This window comes from Formica exsecta, unplaced genomic scaffold, assembly GCF_003651465.1.
Source record: "Formica exsecta isolate Colony F162 unplaced genomic scaffold, ASM365146v1 scaffold2, whole genome shotgun sequence".
Taxonomy (NCBI): Eukaryota; Metazoa; Arthropoda; class Insecta; order Hymenoptera; family Formicidae; genus Formica; species Formica exsecta.
In genome coordinates, this window is record NW_021849297.1 from 1,603,893 (window position 1) to 1,628,641 (window position 24,749).

The 24,749-nt window shown below is 43.1% G+C and overlaps 1 protein-coding gene across 1 annotated transcript in view; it reads left to right on the plus strand.

The window, feature by feature from the left end:
- The window catches only part of LOC115234498, an 82,083-nt gene that overhangs the window by 33,777 nt on the left and 23,557 nt on the right, over positions 1-24,749 (plus strand). Inside the window, exon 4 of the mRNA XM_029805630.1 lies at positions 1,195-1,232. Coding sequence (XP_029661490.1) covers positions 1,195-1,232 — 38 coding nt within the window. The remainder of the gene's footprint in view (positions 1-1,194; positions 1,233-24,749) is intronic.

Consider the following 24,749-nt stretch of genomic DNA (forward strand, 5'->3'; position numbering starts at 1 on the left):
AGGGAAAGAACGGGAAAGAGAGAGGGTACGGCACAGGGAGAGCAGCTAATACATCATAAACTTAGGAACAAAGAGAAGAGAGGATGTGTCGAGGCTGCGCCGGAGTATCCACAAACTCCGGCATCCTCGCGACGAAACTTTACCTATTTGTTAAATCTTGCCGACCGAAACTGTCTCAGATACTGGCATCGAACAGTACCTCACACCTACGACCTCCTTAACTCTCGTCCTCCTCCTGACTTCTACTTCCTCGATCCTTCCCTGTGCATTCCAGTCGAAACAATGCAGTGGATGTGAAAGTACACCGTCATATCCAAAGCTTCAAATAATAAAGTCAAGTCATCGATGTTGAGATACGCGATATTGTGCTAACTTTTTACCCCCAGATGTTATTTATACGTACAGTGAGCTATTGCACACACTAAAAATATCAATAAATAGGCATATATATTAAGATTATATGTAAAAGGAAACGGTTAAAAAAAAAACGAAATTTATTATTAATATAAATGTACGAAATACTCTTTTTCACACAATTCTCTATTTTATGTACATTTCCAATAAAATGATCCGTTGCAGAAAAATACTTTTATTTTTAACTGTAGAGTATATTGCGAGGAATCTCTCGGTAGAATGCGGCGCTATATTTATATCGCCTCGATATTTATGCGCGATCGAAATTCGTGAACTTTGGCACGTGTGACGCGAAGCAAAAGCTCGTCGACGACACGCGCGCGTCGCATCGTCCGTGCGACTGTGTTGGGAATAGTGGCGAGCTTTGGAGAGAGGGTTTCATTGTGACGACAATATCGCCTTGGGCGGCATTGGCGACGTAGATATGCAAATTTCGAGGAGTACGGCTTAGTTCTCTGCAATTTCACTTTTATAGATTCGTTAATGTTTGATCATGATTTTTGAAAGTTTACTATAATAGTTTTTTTTCTCATAAAATTGTTACAGTTATGAGAAATGTTCTATTAACAGTAAAAGATTATTAAAATAAGCAAAAATTATAGGAAAGAACAAATATTTTTATTCTTTATAAAATTTTACAAAAGTTAAAAATTTGAGATGCATGAATTAATTATTCATTAAAGATATCACACGATGAAACAATAATGCAATTATAAGTGATGTGTACTTTCAATTTAATATTTAAAGATAACTAACAAAATTATTATTTTTTGGTTTCAGGGGACGGCACCTTTCGCACCGCCACGGCAACGAACAACGTAAGTACATTATCAAATTGACGCATTAGAGTTCCAAGGTAGAAGATCTTTCCCCAGAAAACTTCCTCTTCGTTCGCGAGACAAAATGAGACAAACGATCGACATATAGTAATCATGACAATTTCTCGCCAAGTTCTACGCCAATGCATGCATATATGTCGAGTTGGGGGGTTGACAATGTATCTCAGTTGTGGTCGTTGTACGACGTCACTGATGACGCTGAGCGTCGAGTCGGTGGAAGAAGGATGTCAATGGAGAGTAGAAAGGAAAAGGGGGAAATTCGAAGGGGAAGAGACGGAGACGCTTTAAGGTACATAATCACGCTTGCTGGCTCCTTCCCTAATAAAAGTCTCACTGTCAGTTTGTCCTCGGATCGACCCCCTGCACGTGCCCCTCGTCATGTTGCTGCGCTCGCACGACGATATACATACGCATCACATAGACAAAAGTACATATGCAACTGACAGCGAAGGCTCTACGATGCATTCTTCGCTCGTATCTGCCTTCGTGGATACGTAACAGAGATCTGGAATGGATCGGAAAAGAGTCGTTGTATAAGAAAACAAAAGGGTGCGGGGGAGGGATAGAGTAGGGTAGGTAGGTAGAACGCAACGAGAGTTACGGAACCGGATACGGGTTAGAATGATTATCGTAGCAGCATCTGGAGCTGCAATTTTTTCCAATCTCTCGACGCGCACTCGAAGACACAACGTGTTTCCGCGCTTTTCTTCTCGCGCGCATGCACCATCTTCTTCGTCTGATAATACAATAATGTTTCTCCGCGATTGTGTGGCGCGATAGCGGACGTAACATCCGTCGATTCGCTCGAACAGCGATTTGCAAATTAATTTAGCTTTGTCGGTCGACTGTCAACAGTACGTTGATCTTCCACGCAAACAGCACAAACACGACGCGCGCGTTTACGTAATATCGATAGATACTCGGAGGAGTGTCTGGCATTACGATCGCATTGATTGTTTTTGAGAATGCATATGTGTCCAATCTCGCGTATAATTGTATCATTACATATTTATATCGATTTTATAATAGTTAGAAACTATTTATTATATTGCCCGGTTCAATGTTGAATGGCTTATCTGCATCTCGCCGGTGAGCAAGCCTTTTCCGATAAAGGAGCATTAAAGACTATTAAGCGCGATACAAATTGAAAACGCGATCGTCCAGCCTGAGCTTAATTGAGGCCGACCGAATGAAAGAATACACGCGAGCGTAGCCGGGAATGAAAAGAGACGTACTATTCATTCGGCGGCGATTCGACCCTCGAGGTCGTCGACGGAAGGCACGAGGGAAAGACGTAAGGGCGCCTCGGTGTCTTTGCAGCGGTGTCGATGTTTAAAGGGCCAAAAAGCGGTCGAGGGTCCTTGGCCGGGACAGGTCTCAAGGTGCGTGTCTCTGGTGGATTTAAAAGACCCTCACGGCGGGGCATGCCTTCGAACGGTAGGACCTGGCCACACAACCTGGAACCAGATGGCTCGATCCCCCACTTAACCGCCCCTTCTTCCACCTACGTATCTTATAAACCGAAGCGGCCGTCTGAAATGTGAAAATGGATTTTCTCACCCCTCCTTCCGCCGTTTTCCTTCGTTCTTCGAGCGCGGTCGTTCGGCCGACAAAACTTTTTTTCGCTCCCGCCCCCTCGCCGCCCCCTCACGCACGTTAATAACGCATCTCGATGCGGGCCGGCGTCGAGAGAGAGGAGCGCCGCCGTTCGACATATGTTTCGGAAGTCATTGTGCGTCATGCGGCGAAAGACGATGTGTAGCGGTAGTTTGCAGGCCCCGTCAACGGTTTCTCTCTCACCGCGCTCTCTCGCCCGTTCGTTATTAGTACTTTTAATCTCCCGTTATAGACGAGAGCCTCGAAATTGGTGCCGGATACTGTTGAGAGGATCGACCAATCTGCTGCGAACAGAATTCCGCACTTAACTACGGCCAGGGGAAGCGCGCAGGCACCGACAACAGTTACGTGTTTTTTTCCTCTCTGATCGCTCCCTAATACTTTATTCGTTCGTCTAGATATCTTTTTTTTTCTCTTTTATTGCGCCTCGTGCCGAGACGCGACGGTTTAAGCGCGCACGAGCGGTGACTCAAGTGGATGGATAACGATACGTAAAGGAATAACGTATTTATGCATTAGTATACTTTGAGAAAACATAAAAATTCTGCTTTGCTCCTGACTCAATTTTTCATAGAGTTCTATCGCGAACGCTGAAATATTTACCGCTAAAACGCGTAAATTGGTTATTGTGATCATCACGATATTCCTGTGTCTTTGCCATTAAAAAATTTTCCATCAAAACTGTTTTTATCAGATACATATTTTTAGTTAATATTATTGAAATTATTACAATTGTGTCAGAAAAAGAGAACAGCTTTTTTTAAATCAATTTCAGTCAATTTTGAATCAGACGATTATTTTTTCTTATATATGAAAAATGGGAAATTATTTTTAAATGTATCAGTTAATCTTCAGTCGTTTTAATGTTAAATAAGCGCGAGCATTTCACTACACGTATGTACAAATTTATTTCGATGACTTATGCAAAGAAAGTGAACAAAATTACCGCGGAATATATAATGAGAAAGAAACATAGGAGAAACGTCTAAAGAAGCTACGAAGAGGGAAAGATATCTCCTCCAGATGTTGTCGGTCGGAAAAGCTGTGATTCGCTGAACCACGGCTGGCACGCGCTGCGGAGAGACGAGAAGAAGGGATGCTGCGTGTAAAAGGGACGGGGCAGGTTTTACAGGCTCGACATTATGTTTACCACACGAAACGCCCCCGCAACGCCTCGCCGCAAAACCGGATGTCTCGTGCTGTGAATTAGCAAGATTTACTAGCGGCGACAAATCGCCGGCGCTGCTTGCCTTCTCTTTTAACCGAGGCGTGAAAAGGCCTCGGCCGATCGAGGCTCGTTATTGGCGACGTTTAGAAATCGTTTAGAGCGGGACCACTTTGCCGGAGATATATCGTACAATGCGAGTAGCCGCGTTGTACCCTGCTCGTTTACTTTATAAATCTTTTGCTCTCTGCAATTAGGCTGCCGTTGGCCCTTCACAGTCCGTTGAGACCGTCAGTTGAGGGCACGGAAACAGAAAAATTTCTTTGACTATTTCTACGGCCACTTTGTCACGTTAACAAGACAGCTTTAGGCAAAATCAGAGCATACAATAATGCCTGCCTACGATTGTCCGGAAATCTTTGTCGACACATCGACGATGCATTGATCCGCCTACGCCAATTATTCGTATATCTCGATATTGTGCGCAAAGAAAAAGAAATCAGCTATATAACATATATAAAAATTGAATTATACGAATAGCTTAATATATATATAAAATACAAAGCGTATTAAAAATCATTATTTTTTGTGAAAAAATTTTGAAATGATATTTAATGGATGAAATATAATATATTTTTTAAATAAGATTTTTAAAGCTAAGAAATTTAAATAAAAAAGATCTAAGTTTTATTTTTTAAGTATTGAAGAAAATATATCTTATCGTAATCAAAAATTAACGATATAAATTTCACTATATTAATGAACTTATTTTTGAAACTTCTACATAACTAAATCGAAGAATAATAAAGATCTCAAGTACACACAAAATTTATTTATCTAGATGTATTTTCTAACGGAAAGATATATCTTTTCTCGTTTTAGATATAATTGTGCGCGTGTATGCTTGCCGATGCGTGACAAATGCGCGTACATAGTGGTATTCGGAAGTACGTTCCCTTCCGTGCGAGAATCGCATTCCCTGCATGTATGCGTCTACGTACGTGTCTATGTGTATGTGTGCGCGAATCGTTTCCGTATACTAATACCCCTACAAATCGATCCGTAGCTCCGTCACCTTGATAACCTCTTTCTTTTTTCTTGCTCGCTCCCCCTCGATGGCGTACGCGCCGAGGGAGCTGACGGACGTCTGTGGCCAGACGGAATTTCTATGGGGCACCGGCGGGGTACCCCATGGCAGTTCCGTCCTCTAATGTGGAAGTAGCTCGTGCTACCTGAGCAGCTGGGCATGTGTGCGCGAGGAGAAGGGAACTCCCTTCGCGGGAGTTTTATTTTATTTTGCCTCGCCTTATGGGATATCAAAGAGAGCAAGAGAGAAAGAAACAAAAAAATGAGGGGAGGGCCCTGTAGATAGACACCGCCAGGTACCCCGTAGATCCAACGTCACGCTTGAGAGGGGGGCCATCTGCCCCCTAACGAGTGTGTGACGTCAGGTGTGACGACGTGTGCTGAGTTGAAAAGGAGCGTCCGTCTCTTATGTGTATCGTGCTCTTTTTCTTTTTCCCGAATGCGCATCAAAATGTTTTAATTGCGACCAAAAATAGTCTATTATAATATGATTGTATAAAACTCGAATGAGATGTATAAAATTGCCTTACAAATACTATGTTGAAATTTTCTATCTCTAAAGTATAAAAAAATATTTAATTTTTTTCTCCACAACATAAAAAAGAATGTAATTTGTGATTTTTACAATTAGATTTGTAAACTTTTAATGACGTATTTGCGGAAATTGCTCTTCATTAGATCTTTGAAACATATATTAAAAGCATAAAAAATTATTTGTTCGCGGGTACTAAAAGAGAAATATAATGGGATATTTGATTGGGATATATTCGAATTTCCTGGTAATATTCACTTCATCACACTGCGCGTTGCAACTCACTTTTATCGTAGTAGGCGTATTTCGTATCTTTAACAAGACCGTTATATTGTTCTTTATCACGAGGCTCGCTGTTATCGCGCGGGGCGGCTTCTAAAGATACATACGTATATGCGTTACATTGTGTATATGTAGATGCACGGATGCTTCTTCTATCGCAAGAATATTAGATTTGAAGAAATGGAATGCAAATTAAAGAGAAAGAAAGCTTTTTTGTGAAATTTATCAACGTAGCGAAAATCTCAACGTGCTTTCCAAATTTATCTCTTTCCTTCGCTTCGATAAATGAATCATATATTCTAGTCAATATTAAATAAAATTATTTACTTTCCGTTTAAATATTTCTAACAAAGTAGATAAACGAGACCTCATTAATGATATGATTAAATGTTACTTTCTTGAGAAATTAAATTCTTACTTTATAAATTTATTCTGCTTATTAATTATAAAAATAAAACAAAATAGTGTTTTTGAATTGTTTAAGGATTCTATATCATTTCGTTCCGTAAATTATAGCTTGAATTCAACAAGTTCAAAGATCGCGAGAGTTTTTGTTATGAAATTTAGATGCAACCCCTTTCGTGCGTATTGTGCGTCGGTCATTTCATAGAACGCGTTTGTCACCCCGCGCTTTCTTTCGATCCATCGTTGACGATCACGCGCGTGCACATTGGGAATCGGTCGCGTGTTACGCGCCTTGTACGTGCGAATTCCAAGTATAAGTACGTAATATGCAGAAGCAAAGGGGCATGCGTCACGGAACATCTGCCACGGGCGCGTGGCCCTCGGTTTTCGTACCCCAAAGAGCACCGACTGAAGAGGAGGGGTCCTTTGAGACAAAGAAAAAGTATGACGTACCGGCAGCTGCCGTGTGATGGTGACGTAGGGCCTTCCTCGTCCCTCCTAATGTTTCTCGGGACTTACGATCACCCAAGGTGAGACCCCGCGTCGAAAATCGAAGATTTATCGCTCGTGATCGCGTGCGCGTCCGCGTATATGTTGCCGCAACTGTGCGGTGCAAATTACAGGCCGTTCTTATACCATTCATATTTGAGTTTTCTTTTCTGCGAACCGCGGGAAAAATTATTTCTCTCGAAAATGTTTTTTATTACCAATTTTCTTTAATGTGACTTGAATAAGCAACGCGGAGAATTCTATGTTTACATATTAATATTAATATAGTATAAAATTATAATTTATTTCAAATTATAATTTTTTTATCGAAATATGATATACATAAATGCGCACGAAACGAGAGCAATGAAATGAATGTAAAATACGGAATATATTGCAATGTAATGCGCGAAAATGCCATCTGGTGAGAAATCTCCGCTGTCGTTCCTTTTGCGAAGGCTCCTCATCTCCGACATGTTTCTCGTATCTTCGCTCTTTCGTTCAAGAGAGAGGAGATGTAAAATGCGGGTGTCCATCCTCAAAGCAATCCGCCGGCCACCGCACGTTTTTCTTCTCAAGAGAAAAATGGAAGAGCAAAAGAGAGGAAAAAAGTAGCGCGCAGTAAAGCGCACTAATCTCCCAAGTACACGCTCCGTTGAAAGCCTGCCCGCCACTGTCTTTTCCCAGTTTTTTTTTTACATGCCCAATAGCGAACGTTTTTATTTGCTCTTTAATGAAACCGGATCTCTTTGTTTCATGCGTCAACGAGCGCGCACGTCTTGCTCGGCGAGATTGCAAGATCTTTCGAGATCGGAAAAAGTAATTAATGGAAATGCATAAAAACCATTCTCATGGGAAGTGAACGTTTTTCTAACATGACATTAATTCATACGTAAATTATATCGCGGTGCAGTACTTACTTGATTTTATGAGCTAAGAATAGAGGAAGGAAACAATTAATTGTAACAAAGGGGGCAAGAATTGGATTAAAAGCACTATTCCACTGAACTTTTCTCGTTACCGTTTATCTCATCTTAATTTCCATTGCGAGAAGGATGAAAAACAAAAAGAAAGAGATGCAACGCTCGCAAATGCTCGTAATTTATTGTTACATCAGACGACGATCTTTATGTAGATATTTTTGATTTTACGGTATACGACATTCTTTTTGTGGCCCTTGCAAATGTCTCTCGGCACTCGATTTCACAAGCTGCGTTTCCGTCAAATGCAAAAGCACAATGACTGTATATCGAATTTACGGCTGAATATGGAAGCAAAATCGTAGGAGATATTGTGGGTGAGACAGATGCATCGTATATAGGAGGACCGTAGAATGAAAGGAATTCGGGAAAGGGTACGGTGACGCGCTGCTCCTTAGATCCTCTCGCATCCAAGAGAAACCCTTTTGATTTGCATCTGTCTCCGAAATGCAAAAAGGGGTGTCCCGGAATACAGATGTTTCTGGAAAGCGCAAGAAACGGCTGCTCGAGTGGAAGAAAAATAGGATATATCGCGAGTTTTCGAGCCATTTTCCAAGACATTATTTTCGATTCTAAAGGGATCCTTAAATTCCAAGTCTTGCCAGGTGCGTCTCGAAATCATCTGTTTTCTTCTCGGTCGAGTTTCTTCGCCGAAAGCAGGAATTATATATTATGTGCCATATATTGTGCAAGTTATTACTCAATATCCTGTCTATTTCAAAAGTTATATAGTTATCAAAATTAATTGTGCTGAATATTAATGCGAGTATAATAGGGGCGCGTATGTACATTAATGCGATAGCGCGAAGAATCGTTGTGCGAAAAGAATTTAAGTACGATAAAAACGTAATTTTTAACTGTCAGTTACTTCAACGCGCGGATCTCGCCGGGAACTCACTCAATCACGCGTAAGCCGTATTTATGTCTATTTGCACAATCCGCACGGGGCGTGCGACGTCGCATAAAATATTGCCAATATCCTGAAAAATGTACGCGCAGTCTCTTCAAACCCCGAGGAGATCCGTTCGGAGGTACGCGAATTTGCTCGCTCCCGACCCGCTCGTCGACGTTGCGTGAAATTCTTGCATCGCTCGCTCTCCGCGTTGATATCGCGGAAGAAAAACGAAGCGATAGACACACCTGTAGTCTGATGGTCTTAAAAAGAGAGGAAGAGAGCCGGTTGGATCGTCTCCGGCGATTTTCCGTCGTTCGTAAATTCCTCGCCACCCCCGAACCCTCGCCGGTCCCTCTCGCTGTTTCGCTTCATCTCGTGCGCACTTTTTGCGCGGAGATTTTTCGCAACGCCCCCTACCCCCGTTCACCACCTCCGACGACCCGATGTCCGACCCTCCTTCCCCGTCTCTCGTATCCGGCGCTCTTTTTTTTTTTTTTATTTTACCCCGCGCGTCGCCGCTCGGACCGCTGGGCGATCAATGAATTGAAGCGTCCGTCCTTTTTTTTTGGTCAGCCTCTAGCTCTCTTCGTTCGACGCACTGCCGCCTGCTTCGCCGTCACCTTTGCACCACTCCTCGTACCCCTCGCAATCCCCACTCTACGGACGAGTATTCTCTCGCGTTCTCTCTTTCTCTCCCTCTAACTTTCTCTTGCTCTCTTTCTCCCTCGCATACGTGCACTTTTTCTCCCTCTCCCCGTCTCGCCCGTTTTTCGCGTCCGTTCCACTCTTCCCGCCGTTCTCCGCGCGCTCGGACCTCTCTATCAGCATATCTCATTCTCTCCCCTTTCTCTCCGCCTTCACCTCACCCGTTATCGTCCTCCTCCGCCTACCTCCTCCACCTCCTGCGACTCTCGTCCTTTTCGTTCCTCGTCCAACTCGCCATTCCACGGTCGAGAGAAACGGACTGAAGTTGTCCTTCTCGCACACTTTTCCACCCTGCGTTCCTCCGTCTCCCTGCCTTCGGCCTATCTGACCCTGCTATTGCCCTCTCCTTCACTCTCTCTCTTTCCAACGCGGACTGGACATCCAAGCCTCTCCGGCTTTCCGTGGGGTTCTCGTGCACGCACACACGGCCGCGTATATGCATCTCACATGCACCTGCACGCATGCAGATTCCGCGTTTCGCGTTCTCGCATCGGCAGATAAATCTCGCTGGCGCTTACGTGTGGTAGATAGAAAGAGGAAAAAAAGGAAAAGAGAGAGAAAGAGAGAAAGCGAGCGCGAGAGGGGGTGTTGAAGCAAGGGGCGGGATGGGTGCATAGTAGAGGCGCATGCTTTCGACGGGAAAAATTATTTCTCTCGAAAATGTTTTTTATTACCAATTTTCTTTAATGTGACTTGAATAAGCAACGCGGAGAATTCTATGTTTACATATTAATATTAATATAGTATAAAATTATAATTTATTTCAAATTATAATTTTTTTATCGAAATATGATATACATAAATGCGCACGAAACGAGAGCAATGAAATGAATGTAAAATACGGAATATATTGCAATGTAATGCGCGAAAATGCCATCTGGTGAGAAATCTCCGCTGTCGTTCCTTTTGCGAAGGCTCCTCATCTCCGACATGTTTCTCGTATCTTCGCTCTTTCGTTCAAGAGAGAGGAGATGTAAAATGCGGGTGTCCATCCTCAAAGCAATCCGCCGGCCACCGCACGTTTTTCTTCTCAAGAGAAAAATGGAAGAGCAAAAGAGAGGAAAAAAGTAGCGCGCAGTAAAGCGCACTAATCTCCCAAGTACACGCTCCGTTGAAAGCCTGCCCGCCACTGTCTTTTCCCAGTTTTTTTTTTACATGCCCAATAGCGAACGTTTTTATTTGCTCTTTAATGAAACCGGATCTCTTTGTTTCATGCGTCAACGAGCGCGCACGTCTTGCTCGGCGAGATTGCAAGATCTTTCGAGATCGGAAAAAGTAATTAATGGAAATGCATAAAAACCATTCTCATGGGAAGTGAACGTTTTTCTAACATGACATTAATTCATACGTAAATTATATCGCGGTGCAGTACTTACTTGATTTTATGAGCTAAGAATAGAGGAAGGAAACAATTAATTGTAACAAAGGGGGCAAGAATTGGATTAAAAGCACTATTCCACTGAACTTTTCTCGTTACCGTTTATCTCATCTTAATTTCCATTGCGAGAAGGATGAAAAACAAAAAGAAAGAGATGCAACGCTCGCAAATGCTCGTAATTTATTGTTACATCAGACGACGATCTTTATGTAGATATTTTTGATTTTACGGTATACGACATTCTTTTTGTGGCCCTTGCAAATGTCTCTCGGCACTCGATTTCACAAGCTGCGTTTCCGTCAAATGCAAAAGCACAATGACTGTATATCGAATTTACGGCTGAATATGGAAGCAAAATCGTAGGAGATATTGTGGGTGAGACAGATGCATCGTATATAGGAGGACCGTAGAATGAAAGGAATTCGGGAAAGGGTACGGTGACGCGCTGCTCCTTAGATCCTCTCGCATCCAAGAGAAACCCTTTTGATTTGCATCTGTCTCCGAAATGCAAAAAGGGGTGTCCCGGAATACAGATGTTTCTGGAAAGCGCAAGAAACGGCTGCTCGAGTGGAAGAAAAATAGGATATATCGCGAGTTTTCGAGCCATTTTCCAAGACATTATTTTCGATTCTAAAGGGATCCTTAAATTCCAAGTCTTGCCAGGTGCGTCTCGAAATCATCTGTTTTCTTCTCGGTCGAGTTTCTTCGCCGAAAGCAGGAATTATATATTATGTGCCATATATTGTGCAAGTTATTACTCAATATCCTGTCTATTTCAAAAGTTATATAGTTATCAAAATTAATTGTGCTGAATATTAATGCGAGTATAATAGGGGCGCGTATGTACATTAATGCGATAGCGCGAAGAATCGTTGTGCGAAAAGAATTTAAGCACGATAAAAACGTAATTTTTAACTGTCAGTTACTTCAACGCGCGGATCTCGCCGGGAACTCACTCAATCACGCGTAAGCCGTATTTATGTCTATTTGCACAATCCGCACGGGGCGTGCGACGTCGCATAAAATATTGCCAATATCCTGAAAAATGTACGCGCAGTCTCTTCAAACCCCGAGGAGATCCGTTCGGAGGTACGCGAATTTGCTCGCTCCCGACCCGCTCGTCGACGTTGCGTGAAATTCTTGCATCGCTCGCTCTCCGCGTTGATATCGCGGAAGAAAAACGAAGCGATAGACACACCTGTAGTCTGATGGTCTTAAAAAGAGAGGAAGAGAGCCGGTTGGATCGTCTCCGGCGATTTTCCGTCGTTCGTAAATTCCTCGCCACCCCCGAACCCTCGCCGGTCCCTCTCGCTGTTTCGCTTCATCTCGTGCGCACTTTTTGCGCGGAGATTTTTCGCAACGCCCCCTACCCCCGTTCACCACCTCCGACGACCCGATGTCCGACCCTCCTTCCCCGTCTCTCGTATCCGGCGCTCTTTTTTTTTTTTTTTTTTTACCCCGCGCGTCGCCGCTCGGACCGCTGGGCGATCAATGAATTGAAGCGTCCGTCCTTTTTTTTTGGTCAGCCTCTAGCTCTCTTCGTTCGACGCACTGCCGCCTGCTTCGCCGTCACCTTTGCACCACTCCTCGTACCCCTCGCAATCCCCACTCTACGGACGAGTATTCTCTCGCGTTCTCTCTTTCTCTCCCTCTAACTTTCTCTTGCTCTCTTTCTCCCTCGCATACGTGCACTTTTTCTCCCTCTCCCCGTCTCGCCCGTTTTTCGCGTCCGTTCCACTCTTCCCGCCGTTCTCCGCGCGCTCGGACCTCTCTATCAGCATATCTCATTCTCTCCCCTTTCTCTCCGCCTTCACCTCACCCGTTATCGTCCTCCTCCGCCTACCTCCTCCACCTCCTGCGACTCTCGTCCTTTTCGTTCCTCGTCCAACTCGCCATTCCACGGTCGAGAGAAACGGACTGAAGTTGTCCTTCTCGCACACTTTTCCACCCTGCGTTCCTCCGTCTCCCTGCCTTCGGCCTATCTGACCCTGCTATTGCCCTCTCCTTCTCTCTCTCTCTCTTTCCAACGCGGACTGGACATCCAAGCCTCTCCGGCTTTCCGTGGGGTTCTCGTGCACGCACACACGGCCGCGTATATGCATCTCACATGCACCTGCACGCATGCAGATTCCGCGTTTCGCGTTCTCGCATCGGCAGATAAATCTCGCTGGCGCTTACGTGTGGTAGATAGAAAGAGGAAAAAAAGGAAAAGAGAGAGAAAGAGAGAAAGCGAGCGCGAGAGGGGGTGTTGAAGCAAGGGGTGGGATGGGTGCATAGTAGAGGCGCATGCGTTCGAGTTAGACGAGCACCTTTCGTTGCACATACGCGCGTTTCTATCTTCTTTCTGCTCGCATCCGACACTCTCGTTCCATTTTTCTCTCTATTTCTCTCTCTCTCTCTCTCTCTCTCTCTCTCTCTCTCTTGCTTCCATCCCTTCCGCCGTTTCACCCTTTCCACCTTTTTCGTTGGCCTTTTATTTCAAAAGGGCCCTGGGCTAATGCAAATTTCCTCGTAAAGTGACGGCCGAGCCGCCGAATTACATCGCGAGGCGATGCATCGGCGTCGCTAGCTCGCAACGGCGGAGGACGTGCGATGGCGGGATGTACCGCCCGGAAATGGACGCGGCTCGCCTGCCGGTTGCATTTTTAATATCGTTGTTTCATCGTGAAAATTTGTCGGAGATGGAGTTGGTCGCGCAAACCAATTCAATACTTTTATTCGTATAATATTAATTTGTAAAAGTCCAAATATCAAATTTTTTTGCGCAAGGTTAAAGAAATCAATAAGATAGGACATATTAGATATGTAACAATGTCCATCTGAGATTACCAATATTTGTAACACAATTCAATATCAAATATATATTTTCTACAATATTAAAATATAGCTGCTTTTTTAATAAAGCAGAAGATACTTAATTCTATATCTAAGTAAATTGAAGGATATAAATTAAGGTAATATTTTGTTATAAAATATATTTGATAAAAATTAATCTGTTTGTCTTTTCTCTCGATGTATCGTATCGTCGCATCGTTGCATCGTTGCATCGTCGTTGATTGATTGAAACAGACGTACCGGGTCTACGTATATGTACAGGAATAATTACAGACTTCTTTTAGAAAGTGCACGGTCGATGTTTCTCTCTCTTGGCGGAAAGTCGCAAGTTTATTCATTATACCAGACCAGCGGTACCGGACAGTGCCGGACCGGACAGTTGAACTACCAACCCCATCGAGGATGGCTGCGCGCCCTAGCGGCAAATAAAATCGTATTTCATCCCTTTGCCGGCGAAAATTTTGTCCCTTCCTCTCTGTCGCACTCGTCCTCTTTCTCTCGCCCTCTTTTTCTCTTTCCGCGGCGTAAGCTCGTACATCAAAGCTCGCCCGCGCCTATCTTCCTCCTCGAATGCTGCTGCCGCTGCCCTTCCCTCCTCACCCTCTGTCTCACCCTCCTCAGAGTCCACCATTTCAATCCCCCACTGCTCACCGTGAACCACCACATTGCCCAACTACCCCCTTTTGCCGCCCTTCCGACTGCCACCCACTCAACCCCATCCTGTATACAACTCATAAACTTTTGTACGGAGCTTTAGTAGCTGCAAGCTAACTTCCGGTCTCGCGACACGCGTTTGTTTCCGTATCGAGCACAATCAATATCGATCGAGTAGTAGGCGCGAATTCGTCGAACGGGAAGGCAACGTTGGCCACGTATCGTCATCGTAAATTCGTCTCTCTAATCAGTCACCATGTAGTTTCGTCAGTGAAAAAACGTCCTCTCGTTGTAATCGTTTGGAACGGAAGTTTGATCGACATTGTCGCAAGGATTGAGTATGATGATGCGAAAATTGAAATGCATACAACGAAGGTATGTATGTTGCAAGAGGAAGTGAATTGTGAATAATGAAAGAGAGCAAGGTTCTCTGATTTATTATATTTCGAGACATGGGACAATTTTGTACGACATATTTACTGCGACGCGATAAAGTATCGTTTTGCAAATGTTTTCCATTGATGCCAAAAAATACTTACGATAATTCAATTAATGCGCAACACGTTGTACCCACGGATCGAAAAGCGAAACATATTGGTTTGAGTACGGCTGTGTATTTTTATTTAGTCGAATTTTCAACAGCGCGCAACGCGAGGATATAAAATACGGAACGGCCGCGAGAAGTTAGCGCGAACATACCATTGCGATTTATTTCAACCCTTCCGCGGACTGCTCTGGCTTCGGGATGTAGAATGCAAACCCCGACGATAAGCTAGCTGACCGCCAGTGGTTTTCATCATATAACTCGATTAGCCCTGAATTCTCTCTCTTTTTCGATATAATTCAACGCGAATGCAATTTTCAGTAATTGCAGCGGTAGAAAGCAACAACCGAACAGAAAATACGCGAAATCCTATTAAGCTGTTCGCTTACAAAATAATCTTTAAGAGCGTCCGGAATATACGGATTTATGAGAAAAGAAATCTATAACGAAACATAATGTAACATTATTATGAAGAAGAATACATAACTTGAATTAATAATTTTATGAAATTATTTTGCAGGGGTAAAACTCTCTTGTAAACACACGATTCTGTTATTAAGCGTGGCCAAATTGTTACCAATTAACATTCGACTACTGCGTGCCACTCGGAAAAATTAATCTATTCAGCTGACAGCTCCCGCTTACCGCCTGTTGTGTGTAAAAAGCGGATATTAGAAAAAACATATTTTTCTCAAGATGAAAAACCGGATTTCTCAACTGTCGAAATCAAAATGCAAGAACGTTGTACGAGAACTAATCCGCCTTTTCTAGTAGAACCAAAAACCTCCGCTCTAATTGTATTGAGGGAAAGAAGAAACGAAAACAGTTAGCTTTTTAATTGGGTAACATAATTGCTGCTTGGCAAATTGGACCATTCGACACGTGGCTGCCACGCGAGGCTTCCGTCAAACACCCCGGTACACCCTACAGAAAAGCACCGTTAGGGTCTAGCCACTTTCTTTCCTCCTGGAATCGTAGTGACAGGTAGTGTGTAAAATAATTATAGTGTCCGTTTATGCATCATCTATGATCGTCGTGAATTATCTTTAAGTATAGCCAAATCTCATTGACCTGATTTTTATCTGAGCAAAGCACTCTTTTTGCCATTACTTGTTTAAACATGTATAAAGGAATAGTTAAACAAAAAAGGTATGTTTCCAGCTTTTTCACATTAAAGAAATATTTCTGGCATGTCGCTCCTTCTACTCGCTCTTTTCTCTACATAATTATTTATATATAATTAATATTTAAATACGTTTTATATATGATCAACATAAGAATGATATTCTATTTACAACTGCGTTGTTCTCGCGAAACAATATGCTTCGCAAGAACATATGATGTTACATTATAAAAGAGAGATGTACAATTTCAGTTATTTAAGAATTATCTGAAAACTCCTATATATATACCGGATCGTTCACATGATATGTATCACGGAAGATCTGCGTTGCTTAATATGTTCACATTCCTACATGTGAGCCCCGTACGATCCTAAATGATTCAAAACGCTGGTAATGCATTCTCCCTCTCGTTACAGCCTAATTTTTACCGGATTCGTTCCAGCCGCTGCAGTTGCGCTGCAGACTAACCGGCCAGACTCTTTCCATTCGTTTCGATCGAACGTCGATTACTCACACTAGCCTGCGTCCTCGCAGACAAATCCGGAATTCCGTCGTGAATTTTACATGCCAAGGGATGCCCGCGAGAAATTGGTCTCTTCACAATCGCGATGAGTTTTCGTCACGTCCACAAATCCAATTTATTTCTACTCTTTCATTAATCTTTATCGCTTTGTATAGGGATGGACAATATTTTGAAAAAGATAATGCTGCGAAAAAGAAAATATTATATTTGTTTTATCCCAGAAATTAATTCTTTAATCATCCGTTACATCGATTAATAATTGATTTGTGGACGTCTTAAAAAGATTACGCTCGAGAAAACGCGCGAAGCAGTTTATTCTCGCGTAAGGCGTCACGAAGACGTTTACTATCACGTAAAGTAATCATTATCATTATCGTTTACAACTTCCTATATATATATCCAAGACCAGTTGAAAAACACACCTTTGAGAATACCTATAAGCTACTAAAGCCGATAACTATGCTAGGTACGTCATGTCGCATTTCTCGCGCACGAGAATACTTGGACGGTTCGACGCTCGAGGCACGGTGCACTTTCCACGCGAGACATTCCCGTGTTTCTCATCGTTTTGCATGCGACAATGCGTGTCCGGCAAATTTCGCGCGCGCAAACCGCGCGTACACGCGTTGGTCACGGAATTTCTGCTCGTCTTTTCTCTCTCTCTCTCTCTCTCTCTTTTCCCGCCGCGCGATCCGAGTCTTTCGACAGGGATCCTCTCGATGTCGTACGGCGTTACTTACCGACTTGCATGGAAACGACTTGCCCGGGTCGCTCCGGAATTCCATGCAAATGGTAACGGCCCCGACACTCCCAGACCGTCCGAGACCATTTGGCCGGCATATAACGCACGGCCGGGACAACTTACGGTGTCTAACATTGGAAATCCTGTTTCCCTCTCTCTCTCTCTCGATGAATCTAGCGCGTCGCGTTTCGCTTTTCTGCATAATACACAATCCGTCTGGCTGACTGCATATGAAATAATCGCTTTTCGCGATCGCGACTCGCCGCGCCAGCCGAACGAACGAAAGAACAGATGTCATGTTACCGCTTATTTTTTTAGCTCCACTTCCACGTCTACCATCCCCCGCTCTCCGCTTCTCTACCCGTCGTTTCTCTTTCCTCGTAGAAAAAGAGAAAAAGGGAAAGAGCGCAGGGAAGATAGCAGATAGGGGGAGGCGGAAAAAGAGCGCGCGATGCGGAACGAAGAGAGGAGAGCGGCGGAGCCCGTCAGTAGACGTAGACGTGTGTGTGACGTACGCGAGACTCTCGGATTACGAGGGAATAAAGAGAGAATTCGAGAGTAGCGATGAAAAATCATTTCGCGCAGAGCGCAGAGAGCGGAACTCTGCCGGACGGCACTTATTATTATTATCCGGTAGAAGCAACTTCCCGCTGTAAGCCTCGTCAGCTCGTGTTTAACAGCATCGGTGCAGGATGGCGATATTAACGGATTCAAGGAGGATTTAACGTACCACCCGCCATCCTTTATAGCGGCCGACTAATGCGCGTAATTAGCCGAATATGCGCGATGCTTGATATGTATGACGATTCGAAAAGAGATAATAGACTGCGATGTGTTTAATACTGCTTCACCCTCCAAAGTGTTTCCGCAGTATTACTTTTTTATTCAAGCTGATATACAGCGTATATAGCGCTACCCGTGTATGCACTTTCTTAACATATTTTATACATTTTATGACGCGTGGAATATTATATCATTGTAAATGTTATGCCCAAAATATTTCTGACGTCTGCAAATTACAAAAAAAAAATCAATTATATAAAAATATAAACGATAACACAATATTGGTCTCTTGAAAATGTGAAGTTGAAAACTTCAGATATAAGCAATTCCATAACGATTGATAGCGATTGATTTTCTTCCTTGTGATCTAAATGACGCGTCTTGCTTCGTCTAATTTATAGACACTAAGCAACGTTCCAAAAATTCGAGGCAGACCTGTGTGGAAACTAGAAAATTGAAAATGATGAGAAACATCGCGGCTCTGCGCCGAATCGTGCTCAGAGTTCCATAATTCGCCATGAATTATCCTCAGCAGACATCCTAACGAGAGTCGCAACGCGTCCAACGAGTGGCGGACAAGCAACGCCACCGGTAGAAAGGGTAGGAAGAGTAGGCTGTGCGCTGGTCGACGCAAGAGAACGAATTAGCCCTGTTGATTAGCGTCCGCATATTTTTGCAAAAACGAGATAATGCAAAAAAGCGCACTGGCCGGTCCAGGCTCGTACGGATGTTGCGTGGCAGAAGGCGGGAGGTGAAAAAGGGGTGGATGGACGAGGATGGTTCGTGACGGACGAGGGCAGCAGGAGGAGGCTGGGGGCCGTTGAGGGTGGAGGGCGTGGCCAGGCGGCCTCTGGCAGGTTTCAAACGAGAAAGAGAAAGAGGAACCGTGTTTCCGTGATACCGGAATCAGCGAGAGCGAGCAGGCGAGAGGAAAAAAAAAGAGAAAGAAGGAAAAAAGGCATAGAGAGAAAGAGAGAGAGAGAGAGAGAGAGAGAGAGAAAGGGGAAGAAAAAGAGAGAGAGAGAAAAAGAGAGAGAGAGAGAGAGAGAGAGAAAGAGAAAGAGGAAGAAAAAGAGAGAGAGAGAAAAAGAGACAGAATGACGACGAAAGAGAGAATGAGAGAGGACGCGAGGGAGAAAGAGAAAAGAAAGAGAGGGATGACGAGAAAAAGTTATAGATGCACTGGTGCACGTGTGTGTGTCGCTTAGGTGCTCGTGTGATCGTGCGTTGCATACGCGACGCGTATCTGCACCGCGTGTGTGCACGCAGACACGCCGGTTCTCCTCCTGCATGAGCTCAACTATAGTGAACATGGCCCGTGGGGCATCCAGGGGGAGGAGGAGGGAACGGTGGGACAAAGGGGTAAAAATCATTGCGCGGTCCAGCCTCGAGGCTGATCGATGGTTGCTGCACTCACCCCTGCATCTACTGCTCTCGTCCCCTTGCCCGCGCGTCCGACAACTGCCCCCGCGCGCATTCACTGATCCCTGGGACTCACTGACTGGCCAGACAAAAAATGGCCGGTTCCAAGCCCATCCACCTCCGGCCAGGCTGACGTCGGGTGTTTGATGACCTCGGGGCGGCTAGAGAGACCCGGGAGGTGAAGGGTGCAAAACTACGAGGCAGGGTGCGCCGAGGGACGGCCGGTGTACCGAGGGCCGACGGCCGGAAAACCAGCAGCCCGCCCTCTCCTCCTCCGCCACCCCCTTTACGATCCCATACCACCCTCGCGTACCACCCCGCCCGCCACCTCGTGGTCCACCCGCAAAAGGGTGGACGACGGGAGGGAATCGATGACGGTGGATGATTTTACGTACACTCGCTCAACGGTCAGCTCTGCCCTCTTTTCGCGGATTCGGCAGCCTCGCGATTGGTAGACGCCGAACGTACGCGGCATTGCCGGCATTGTCGCGCCTGTTTTTTCTTTTCCTTTCATTCTGTTCTTTTTGATTTTTCGCCACGTGTCTTTTGAGAAGAGTCGTGCCGATGTAGACGGCGGTTCCCAAATCGACGTGGGAAAACCAGAGCCAATGTTGTATAGGTAAAAACTCTTTATTATCTTCTCTATTTTTGTAGCTTTTTTTTTCTACTCATATCTATATATTTATATTACGCTCTTTAAGGATGAAGCATTATTTGGTATAAAATCTCTGACTTTTGGAACATCGTGATTCAGGGGTAATTAAAATAACGCGGCGATAACGTGTAAACATCGGGTAATGTGGTATCGCGTATAGACAAAACGTTTATAATGTCACGTGCGTTAAACCCGAAATAAATACAAATAATTGGTCAGTTTTAATACGCTACGAGAGAAGCGTGCGAAATAATTTTATTTAACAAAGCGCGTAATGTAGATTATGTAAATAATTTTGTTGACCAGTCATGTTTTGTTTCATTTCGTATAAAACGTGTGCATGTAAATTGTTTATCGCGCGGAAATTCCGCTTTTATCTGTAATAAAACGCAATATGCACCGATGATGCATTACCATTAAATCCGCGATAATATCGCAACTCTTTAACTCAACTTTCTCTCTCTTTTTCTCTCTCTCTCTCTCTCTCTCTCTCTCTCTCTACTTTTATATATTATCTCATACTTACTTAAATGCACATTGTTTAGATTATTATACCAATACAAATGTGTTTCTCGTATAATTAATATTTTTATAAAATTTATATTTATATATCGTCTTTAAATTATTCACCGACAAAAATGTGTGTTGATCCTTCGTTATTCTTTGTAAGTAAAAAAAGTATATATAAATATTTAAATATTATATCTATATACATACATATTTCTATACATATTGATAAATTTCAATTAGCGTATTATTGTCATAATACTGTTCTTTTAATCTTTTTACGTGAGATTCAAATCTCATAAATATTATTTTTTCTATTATATTAGATTTTAGAAATTAAAAAATTTTTCTGCAAAAAATTTACATTTGCTTTAAAAATATAAAAGGTATTGACTGATACGTGCGCGAATTCTAAAGTCGATCCAAGATCCGTGTAGGCGGTCGCGTCCCATCGGAATATCTCTTCGCGTCTCTCTTGTCACCCGAAGCTTTTCTCATACAAACCGGAGGAGTTCAACGCCAATGACACGCCGTCACGGTCGTTAATGATGCCCCCGTTCGCGTTTTCTCGTGCGATCCTTAGCTTGCACACCCCGAGGGAGACAAAACGCCCTCCCTCCATCGAGGCGTTCTAAACGGATATGTGTATGATAGAATTTCTTCCGTCATTAAGAAAGCCTTACAATGTGTACGGGTATCTAAGCGCGAGCGGACAAATGTCGCCGCGATGACGACGTCGTCGACGTCGTCGTGTCGCGACAAAACTTCCGCCGGGCGCGGCGGCATCTCGCGCGAAATTTCAGTGCCCACATTCCCAGTCGAGCCAAACCTCCCTCAGCGATGATATATACTCGTCATGTCTATTGAAGTAACGGAAAGCGCGCGCGTGACTCGTGAAAACTCTTCGTACTTTACGCTCCAGATATCCCGGTTCCTTGTGTCGTCTCTCCGCTCGACTGCTTCTTCTTGCCTCTCACGACCACCGCTCCACTTCTTCTTCCGGACGAACATTTTCCATGCGTCTTTCTTTTTCACGCGATATGATATTGCGAGCCATATCGTCGAGAAAAGCGACAGGTAAATCTGTGTATTACATACTTTCTTTTGTTTGAGTTGACAATGGAACGAGTTTCTCTGGATTTACAAATCTATTCGCTTCAGTAACTTCTAGTTAAATAACCACTTGAGATATTAAAATATTTAATCACACTTATGACAGAATTCAATGCAATAATTGATGAAACTTTGCGCAAATGTGAAAAGATAAAAAAGTGTCGGTCATAAGGACGGCTCGAGCGGAAGCCAAGAAGGAGGGCGAAATGGCAGGTGAAAGAAGGAGGTTGCAAGCGAGTGAGTTTTAACCCGGCCTAACCTACCCCAATCAAGGGTCTACGCTTGAAAGTTTGCACGGTAGCGTAGCTGTACACGTACTGGCAAGAGAATCATCGAAAAGCTTCAGCGCACTATGCCGAGTTCGTACACGATGAACAAGCTACTGATGCGCGGTCATTGAATGGACCGAAAGGGGAAGCGAAATCATTGTCGGCGGATGAACGTTGGCAGAGTGCATCATCGAATGACCAGAGTCACCCTTGGTTACTGCCGGTTGCCCTCGTGTAGGCCTCGCTTTCATGATTTCTACTGGAAATTAGCCAACTGGCTAACGACCAAATAGCAGCCTCTCGCTCTCTCCGTCTACGCGGCCAGTTCTTTCGCCTCTATCTTCTTCTCGTTTCCATTCGCCAATCCATGAAAATCCTTCATGAAAAGGTTCTTCTTCTTCTTCTTTCTTATCCTCGAATTTCTCGTTTTGCTTATCATTTTAACATAATAGCTAGTTAACATAGTAGCCGCGGTTATGGCCTCTATAAAGTTAGTCTCCACATTTTTAAAATTTTGACGTACTTTACTTTAGAAGTTATGAATTATTTAAAAAAAAAGAAACGCAAGATAAAAGCAAAAAATAAAGAAAGTTTTGTGATTTTTCGACTCGCTCCTTTTTAAATCTTATAATAAAAGCAATATATATTTGGATACGTACGATTGAATTATTTTTATGATAGTTTGACATACGATGCGTAATTTATGAAAGAAATAAAAGAGATGACAAGATGTTTCGCGCAGGTCGATCACAACGTAACGCAGCTTTAATTATAGCTCGTAGTTTCTCGCACGGCAAGAATATATCTCGGTCGAAGGAAATATCGGATGATACGGGCCAATCCACGCAAGGTGGAAGGCGGAAGGTGGGACGAGACACGGGAACAAAAGTTTTGCGGTTCGTGATAGAATGATAGACGTTTGTTCGGGAAAGAAAAATGCAAGATTCGCTGCAGTCACGAAATGGCAAATTGGAGTTGAAACTTCCCTCGTACGGATTTGGGGTAGGTTGGGTTAAGGCGTGACGGCGGCGCAGGCAGAGGGGGACATGGTTCTCCCACGGAAAACACTACCCGAGGGCGAGAGAGTTCTCGTTAATCGGGTTTCGTCTCCGCGAGAATCCACACGTACGATATGTGCTCACAATCAGTTACAAAGTATTTTTAAAAATGGCAAAAAGAGAGAAGGAGAACGAGAATTTTTCTAGCAATCGCAAAACAGGAAAATAAATATTTTAATAAATTGCAAAAAAAAAATGAGTATTTTAATAAAGTACAAGGGCATTTCAATAAAAATAAGATAACAAAACCTGTATACTCATATCTTGTATTCATAGATCTTGTTACTTTATTTATTCAAATGTTCTTGTATAATAAAAAAAGAAATCCTTAATAAAAAATAATATTTATCATGAAAAACATATCGATATAAGAAGATCCGAAAATATATTCACGAAAGAAATAACGTTATTCTGGAAGTATGACGAATACGGTAGATATAACGTGCACGAAACCTCTCGAGTAGATGTGCCAAATCACCGCGCGATATAGCTCCTCGTGTAACCTTAAAAAATCTTAATGCGGCTTTTGGCTTGGCAGGGGCAAAGTTTAAATTGAACCGAGGAGCAGGAGAGACATAGCGCGAGGACGGAAGGAGGGAAAGGAGGGAGGGAGAGAAGGTGAGGGCTTTGGAAGATATACCAACCGACGGCTCACGTGGGTCGAAGGGGGTGAGTGCCGTGCGTGCGAATCCCCGAACGGAACACATGCAAGCTTTGATAAGCTTTCGGAACACATGTACATGATGATGAGCCATTCGAATCTCGGGCTTCACGATTCGCACAATATTACGTAATGTGCCATTCACCGGTATATTTGCAACTGTTCTTTGTATTATACTTACATATAGACTGTGGAAATTAATAATAACGGCGAAAAGATACTAAGTAATAAGCAATATAAATGATGATTAACGCGATGTGAATGATTTCGATATGTCACATAGAGTGTTAAAACACTTAATCTAATTTAAAGCGAATCTGTCTTTATACAGCAAAAGAGAAACTAACAGATGCTGGAAACAAAGCACGCGATCAGGGGAACATACGATAAGGGAATAGAAAAGTTACTGAAGTAGGTCCTCCAAAGTACAAAAAATAATAAAGTACTTAGAATTATACAATATCACATAATTAATAAATGATATAAAATAATTATTCTATAATATGGTATCAAAATGGTACTTTTACAATATGTTTTACATTAAATAAAAATTACTAATAAATATGGAAACAATATTTGATAAAGAGATGGAGTTTTGTGCAGTACTCTAGTTATATATAAAATTATATTCTAATTTTTAAAAAGTAGTTTTTAAAAAAAATATGCAAATTTCCTACCCCCTTTCTTTTGGCATACAAAATATCGCTTTGATCACAATTTAGCTTTCTAAGATATAAATGTAAGAGAAGCAAAATTGTTTTCTTGAGCTTTTTTTATCGGTTTCCCTTTAAAATCTTGCTATCGCCGTGCTTTTCAGCGAAATATTATAGAGTTGGTTTCCGTCAAAACGCGAGGGTTGCATCGAGCACGTAAGAGGGCAGAAAACCACCCCAACCAAGTCTAATGCCTACGCCCTCCAATGAGAGCTTGCTCCAAGGATTGTCCCTACTGCTTATTTATTTCTTCATTTGAATTTTATTATCTTGTTCCGTCGTTACGGAGCTTGGTCTGCTTCCTCGTGGCATTGCACGAAAATGAAAATTGCCTTTTGGAGAAAGAAGCCTCCTCGATG